Raw genomic sequence first — 7584 nt, 5'->3', positions numbered from 1 at the left:
ATGGCTGTAGCAGTCGACGTCTTTGCTCTCCTGGGCTACAGGACTGAAGTCCTTAACGGGCGGCTTCTCCTCTCTGCTGTCTTTGACCTCGCCCTCATCTTTTGGCTCCTCTACATCCTCTCCTCTATCGTCCACTACCTGCTTCAGCGCCTTCAGTCTTCTTCCTCCTTCTCCAAGAAGTCTGCCCATGATGGCTATCTTCGCATCTCGCAGTTGCCTCAGCTATCTTCCGCCATCCCCTGGTTCGGTCATCTTCTTGGCTTGCAGCGTGACACTGCCCGCTATGTCAACACCGTCATAGCGTCCACTGCCGCCCAGATCTTCACCATCAACATCCCCTTCAAGCAGATCATCGTTGTCAATCCATCTTTGGATAAGCAGCTCGCTCGCCATGTCTCGGACACTGGTCTTGCCCAGATCCTTGCCCACGTTGGCTCCCGCGTCTTTGGCCTTGGGCCGAGCACCATCCGGGTCATCCTCGACACTGACCCACGACGCCTTCATCAGGTTGAGTTTGGCAGACCCGAGAACCTCAAAGCTTTGTCAGAGTGTTCAGGAGTCTTCATCTGGGATGAGATGAACAAGATGGGCCCTTCCACCGATGTCGACCTCGCTCACTGGATGTTTGGGCTCACAGTGTCCGCCACTGCCAGCGCAGTCTGGGGTGTCAAAAACCCCTGGCGTATGGATCGCGAGTTCGCCGAAGAGTTCATGTAAGCCTCACTATCAACAAGACGGTTGATACCACGTACTGACAAATGCCAAAGGAACCTGACCGAGACTTTCGACTCTCTCTCCCGACCTGCCCCCTGGCTCACGGCCCGATCCGCTTACAAGTCCCGCGACTTTCTCATGAAGAGACTTCGAGAGTTCCACAACCAGCACCGCGAGTCTCGCGTCAAGACTGTCGCTCACGCAATCAACGTCGTCGCTCATTCAGACCCTAACTGGGAGACCAACCCGGACTATTATAACATCGAGATGGTCTCGGCTATTGGCCTCCTCGCGACTGCCAGCACGCTCTCAGTCTGGCTCGTCAGACACCTTCTGGCTATTCCCGAGTTGCTCAAGGTTGTTGTCGATGAGATCCAGCAACTCCAGGTTGTTCAGGCCCAGACGCAGAACGGTCTCAAGCTGGACCTCACCAACATTCGCACCCTCTGCCCCTGGCTCGTTGCCTCCTGGTACGAGACTCTCCGCCTGCACATGACGGGAGTTCCTCGTCTTGCTCGACACGAGTTTGGCCTCACGCTTTCAGGCTCTGAGCCCCTGGCGGTGTCTCAAGGCGATCTCTTCCTTCTCCCTATGTGCGCTTCCAACCTCGACACGAACGCCTGGGGACCCGACGCCGCATCCTTCCGACCTTCTCGCTTCATTACCAACAACGGAGACTTGTCCAACAGCCTCACCCGCAAGGTCAAGGCCTTTGGTGTCGCGGGCAACCTCTGCCCCGGTCGAGTCTTTGGCTTCGAGACGGCCATGGCCATGGTTGCGGGCACACTTGGTACCTTTGAGATCAAGAGCGCTGACGGAAAGGAGTTTACTGTTCCCGGTGTCCGCCAGGGGTTCAACGTCGGCTTTGAGCGGTATGCGGACGATGTCAAGGTGGTGCTGTCCAAGCGATGAGGCCCCTTTCTTCTAGGATTTGCGTGTGTTTTTGTCTTTCGCGTTGGATTCTCGGTCTGGTAGATACAGGTTTTCAGGTTCATGCCTTACCTTGACGCAGGCCACAACGGAATAGTTAGTCCTTACTTTAACTAGACCAGAGTAATACTAAAAAAAAGTTGAAAATATCTCTCTTGATCGGCTGTGATTGAGAATGTCAGAGTAATTCGTGACATGCCCTAGAGAAGGCGATTAACCCATTTCATGTGAACGATATAGTGTGGGAGGTTGAGTAGCAAAGCGTTTATTTTCTCTTTGAGTTCGGGGGGAATGTCCGAGTTGGCATTTGGAGGGTCAAAGGACTTGTCCTTGCTATTGACCATCATGGCCAAACAAGCTTGGAATGGCAGATTGAACCTACTCGTGAAAATCCACCAGCAGTTAACTAACATACGCTTCATCTGCCAAAAAGTTGGTCTCTAGGTTTTGGAGAAAGAAGTTGATTACCGCCATTTATCGGTGGGAGACCAAGCCAAACCGGCATCACTGCCGATTACGTTACAGGGTTTCTCGAGAACAAGAAGCCAATTGGATCCTTCTTGCCCCATTTCTATCAGATAAGCTGAAGGGAGATTTGAATGATACAATCTCTAATTGTATACAAGAGAAACGGCCTCGCTCGGATGCTGACTGATATGAGGGTTGGCCATCTTTCCAACCGCCAACTGGTAAACGATTCTCTTTCAGTAATTTTAACAGCAAAGCACTTGAAAGAGAGAGGAATATACCCCTAACTTCTATACACAACATAAAATCTACGAGCTTCTAGCACAATAGTCAACCCCCTAGCAACAAAGGGGTGAGTTTCGACCGCCCTTCGGCCGAAACTTGTACCAACGAGACAAGCTCTAGGGCTGACAGTGGAAAATAACCACGGGGAATGTCTTGCTTATCGAGAAATCTTTGAAGACAAATTTCTTTACTAATGCTGGTTGATCTAATCTCACCGCACTGTCGTGATGAATAATGCCCAGCTCCAGCACGACCAACTCCACTCAGGGAGGACTCTATATAAACAACCACAAGCATCATTGCAACTTAATTTTTCAGTTCCAATGCATTCAAGCTTACAGTAAGCACAATGAAGCCCATCATTCTCTACTCTCACGAAATCGGCCCCAACCCTTGGAAGGTTGCCCTCATCCTCGAGGAGCTCTCCCTCCCCTACGAAACCCGCTTCATCGACTTTGCAGCCGTCAAGCAAGAGCCCTACACACTTCTTAACCCCAATGGCCGTCTTCCAGCCATCCAAGACCCCAATACTGGTACCACACTTTGGGAGTCAGGTGCCATCATCGAGTACGTTGTCGAGACATATGACAAGAATCACAAGATCAGTTTCGACTCTGGCCCGGAGAAGTATCTAGCCAAGCAGTGGCTATTCTTCCAAGTCTCGGGTCAAGCTCCGTATTATGGCCAGGCTGGTTGGTTCAAGAAACATCACCCGGAAAAGGTCCAAAGTGCAATTGATCGCTACGTCAATGAGATCCTACGCGTCAACGGCGTCATGGATAAGGTGCTGAGCACACAAGATTGGCTTGTCAGAGATAAATGCTCCTACGCTGATCTCTCGTTCTTTGCCTGGCAGAGATGGGTTCCCGAGATTGTGGAGGGTGATCTCTATGAGAGGTTCCCGCATGTTGGGGCATGGTTCAGGAGGATGGAGGAGAGGCCGGCGGCGAAAAAGGTTGTGGCGGACCAGGAGCGTGCTATTGCGGCCATGGGGCGTGGCAATTGACTTTAAGGAATATTGGTGTTCTTTCAAGTATAGAGAGTTGTTCTTTGAGACAAAAAATAAGAGCCCGCACCAACTTCACTACCCGGGCAGCCTACTGTGTCCAGATCAGGAACAACCTCATTACCAGCTAATCATACTCATCAACTAGGTAGACAACGAGGCTGTTCAGCTATGAAAAGATTGCAATTGACATCACTTATTGTTAGCTCAGTTGTCGGAGTAGACTGGTTAGCTGGCTCATCAAGTCAAGTCAAGTCAAGTCAAGCTCCCAGGCCACTACTGACTTTAATGTCCTTGTATTGACAAACGCTGTACCAATGTCACGTACGCTGTAAAACTACGTCTTCCTCCGCATGCCTCCCATTTTGTTCTTCGATATCCTTTCCCATCTCTCGATATGCTGTCCATGTCAGTTCATGCGCCCCATCTTCCCCCGTCTATCTTTTCCATCCTATCTCCGTCTTTGTCCAGAAACGCCCAAAGCATTAGGTCTCACGCATATCTCCTCTGTTGCCATCTGATTCGCCTATGCACTCTTCGCCATCACAGCTTCTCGGCGGGGATACGTCCCTCGACTGTGCTCAGCGCGCCGAGGTTCACCTCGCCCAGCCTCTCACCGGCATCCTGGACACCCGCCAGGAGGGCGACACACTCAATCACATCCTCTGGCTCCAAAAGATGAGACTTGGCCAGTGTCACCTTGGTGCTCGCACCAACAGTCACTGTGAAGACGTGGTTGGCGTCGAGGACGGTGCCTGAAGCAGCATTCAGGCTGCGGAACATGTCCTCATCGGTAAAGTCGTCACCCATGCAGAGCGCAAACTCGAGGTGTCCGGGCTTGGGGGTGTTGGGGATCTCATCAGCACCAGGGTTGTGGTACATGGTAATGAGACGCTTAGCAATCTCGCCCTTGTTGATAAACGTAGGGCGCACCTCGATGTTGGCCTTGCCAGGCATGACCTCGACGTCCCACTTGGTCGCGACGGTGGCCTCAAGCTCCTTGTGGCATTCTCGCGACATGTGCACGCCCTGCTCAGGGTCGGCAAGACGGTAGTGCCAAGTGAGGGCGCATCGCTTTCGTTCGATGAAGGATCCTGCCAAGTCAGTCAGTTTGCGAGCCAGTCAATGACGAGAATTACATACCTTGAACCTTGTCTGTGTACTTCTGGAACACCTCCATCACCTCACTCTGCCACCCCATGTCAAACTTCTCAGCCAGGTTCTCCCACTCATCTGCACCGGGGTGCTTCATGAAACTGCCGTGCTCGGCCGAGAAGCCCAACTCAGCAATGTGACCAAGGTGCTGCTTCAGGAACACCTGATCTCGTCCCGAGATGATCCAAACGGCGTTCTGGGGGTCAGCCGCCAACAGCTGCAGCGTGTGGATGAGGCGCTCAGAGGGCACGGCAGCACTGGGCTCGCGCACAATAGGCGTCAGGGTACCGTCATAGTCAAACATGAAGAGACGCTTGTTAGCTGTCCGATACTGGGAGAGGAGGAGAGCACGGTCAAGCAGGGGGGTGGCATTGGCTGAGCCCGTGTCGCCCAGGACGTTGTACACCTTGCGGATAAACTTGGTGATCCACGACTGGACGTTGTGCTCGGTGACGTGGCGGTACAGGCTGGACTGCATAGCCTGACGCTTCTCATCCGACATTGTCAGGGCGGCATTAATCTTCTCTGCCACGCCGCTGAGGTCCCAGGGGTTGATGTGGATGGCGTCACGGAGACTGCCGGCTGTGCCACTGAACTCGGAGAGAATAAGAGGGGCGTGGTTCTCCTTCTGACACACAATGTACTCCAGACTAGTTGTGTTCATGCCGTCACGGACAGAAGTGATGAGGCCAATGTCGCCCGCCCGCAGCAGAGCAAAGTACTCATCCTGGTTGAGGTATTGGGGGTAGTGCTGGACCGGCGAGAACCCAAGACTGCCGTACATGCCATTGATGCGCATAACGAGCTCGTTGACGCGAGAGGCGACCTTGCCGTCGTCCTCGAGATCCTCCTTCTCAGCCTCGACGCTGGTGGGCGAGGTGACCTGGATGAGCACAACCTTTTCGCGCCACTCGGGGTACATCTCGAGGAAGCGTTCAAACGCCTGCAGCTTCTGGGCAACGCCTCTAACACTGTCGAGGCGGTCTCGTCCGACAATGATCTTCTTGCCGTGGTAGAGCTTGCGGAGGGCGTCATACTTTTCCTTGACAGCTGCGGTCCAGGCAAAGCTCTCGACCTTGGCAGCATCAATGCCAATGGGGAAGACGCCGACCTGGACGCGAGTTCCATAAGCATCAATCCCCAGTGTGTCAGACGGGAAGCCGAGAATTCGGGTGCAGCAGCTGAGGAAGTGGCGAGAGTAGCTGTAAGACTGGAACCCAATAAGGTTGGAGCCCAAGACACCCTCCAGCACCTCCTTGCGACGAGGCAGGCAGCGGAGGAACTCGCTACTAGGGAAAGGCGAGTGGAGGAAGAAAGAGATGTACATGTTGGGAACACGCTGTCGCAACATGCTAGGGAGCAGCATGAGGAAGTAGTCGTGGACGATGACAATATCGCCAGGCTTGTAGATCTCGATAATCTTGTGGGCAAACTTCTGGTTCATGCGGTAGTAGTCGGCCCACTGGATGCGCTCTCGTCGGCCGTCGGTAGGCTCATGCTGCTTGTAGTGGAGGAGTGTGTAGAGATCTTGCTCGGCATAACGGCGCCAGCGAGCCTGGTCCTTGAGGAGGATGCCATCAGACGAAGACTCGGACTCGTCACACAACCAGACGGGATAAGTGCGGATTGTCTTGTTGTGGGACAGACGGTACTCGAGACGCTCCTGATCCTCGTGGGGAATCCAGAGACCGTCAATTGGAGGCGGAGTCGGCAGGCGAGTGGTGGCATCGACGGGGACCGGCGCTGAGAGGGCATTGAGAGAAGCGGCGCCTAGTGTGTTTGGCGCGGGCGTACCAGGTGAAGAAACGACGTCATCGGTGGGAGCGTCGATCTCTCCCGTCCAGGCGACAACGGTGTGATTCCATGGAGTAGCGTCGGACGAAAGGTAAGCGAACGAGTCGAGAAGTGCAGACTGACCGCGGCGGGCTTTCAAGTCCTGTAGAGGAAGCGAGTTTTAGTCGAGGCTCAATTTTCATGTGATCCATCATGGTGGCAAGGGCGAGCGAGGGGGAGGGGAGCTAGAGCTGAAGCTGGCTGGAGCTTTGCTTTGGAGAAGAGGGGAAATGCATCGAGCTAACGAGCCCGCTCCTGGTGGCCGATAAGAGATACGGGTGAGTGAGAGAAGAGAAACTTACCCAATCGCCGCCTTTTCGATAGACGAAAGAATGCGGTGTGTTGAAGGTGGCCGAGATGATGTTGCCGCTAAGAGCCAGCTCGGGGTTGGCAGCTCGAATCTCGGACAAGGACTCGCGGCGTCGCAAGGGGGGCGCGCTGGTGCCGGCGCTGGCGCTGTTGCTGTCGGCAGCCATTTCGACGGTAGGTTTATGTGATGATCTGAGAATCAGGCTCAAGGGAGAGGTTTCGGTGGACGAGGAGCGGGTTAGCAGGCGTCTCCTTGGGTCGTCTTGTCGGTGGAAGGGGATCGCCGTCTCTCTCTGTCTCTGTCTGTGATCGATCCCCGTTGGCGAACGAGCGAGGAACAGAGGTGATGATGCAAGAATGGATGCAAGAATGAAGCTGCGCGGAAAGAAACAAAGTAGTGAGGAAGAGGGATTGGCGGTGTTCTCCGAGACGAGACTGAGAGCGGACTGACGAGGCAGACGGAGCTGGAGCTGGAGAGGGACGAGGGGAGGAAGAGAGACAGAGATAGCTCTAGTAGAAAACAAGAGATCGGTGACGTTGGTTGTCAATCGACGACGGCGGCGTCCCAGGCCCGTCGGTCGCGGTCCTACTACTGCTTCCTAGGGTCTAGTCTTGCAAGTCGGGCCGGGCGGTTTCGGCGATTCATGGTCGTGCCCCGTGGGTAGGGAGGGTAGGTGATGCTGCTTCTGGGTGAGTGAGTGATCCAGTCCAGTACCTACCAGGCGCTGATGGAGGTGGGGCATTCCAAGGTACCTTGGTTCCATTGCTTTTTTGCGGGTGCACGTTTTTTCGATGCGTCAAACTGGCACCCGGCGTCAGGCCCGGGGGGACGGTGTGGGTAAGCAGCATATTTTGGGAAGGGAGCATTTGGTAAGGCATAAGAA

At 54.2% G+C, this 7584-nt stretch overlaps 3 protein-coding genes across 3 annotated transcripts; 2 read left to right on the top strand and 1 right to left on the bottom strand.

The window, feature by feature from the left end:
• MRS44_002373 (uncharacterized protein) lies at positions 1 to 1626 on the top strand (the record flags this gene model as incomplete). Its single annotated transcript, XM_065622798.1, has 2 exons — positions 1 to 713; positions 768 to 1626. The coding sequence occupies 2 exons, from the start codon at positions 1 to 3 to the stop codon at positions 1624 to 1626; spliced, it is 1572 nt and encodes a 523-aa protein (XP_065478870.1).
• Positions 1627 to 2746: 1120 nt separating this feature from the next.
• Positions 2747 to 3403, top strand: MRS44_002372 (uncharacterized protein; the record flags this gene model as incomplete). The annotated part of the gene is made up of 1 exon (XM_046282542.2): positions 2747 to 3403. One exon carries the CDS (start codon positions 2747 to 2749, stop codon positions 3401 to 3403), a length of 657 nt encoding a protein of 218 aa, XP_046126945.1.
• A 543-nt stretch (positions 3404 to 3946) lies between these two features.
• On the bottom strand, positions 3947 to 6867 carry MRS44_002371 (uncharacterized protein; the record flags this gene model as incomplete). Its single annotated transcript, XM_046277489.2, has 3 exons — positions 3947 to 4497; positions 4547 to 6494; positions 6694 to 6867. 3 exons carry the CDS (start codon positions 6865 to 6867, stop codon positions 3947 to 3949), a joined length of 2673 nt encoding a protein of 890 aa, XP_046126944.1.
• Positions 6868 to 7584: the final 717 nt, after the last annotated feature.

The sequence above is a fragment of the Fusarium solani genome (genome assembly GCF_023522795.1).
Source record: "Fusarium solani strain SB1 chromosome Unknown bctg00000001, whole genome shotgun sequence".
In the NCBI taxonomy this organism is placed as follows: domain Eukaryota; kingdom Fungi; phylum Ascomycota; class Sordariomycetes; order Hypocreales; family Nectriaceae; genus Fusarium; species Fusarium solani.
The sequence above is the reverse complement of the archived record's forward strand: the minus strand, read 5'-3'. Positions and strand labels throughout refer to the sequence as shown.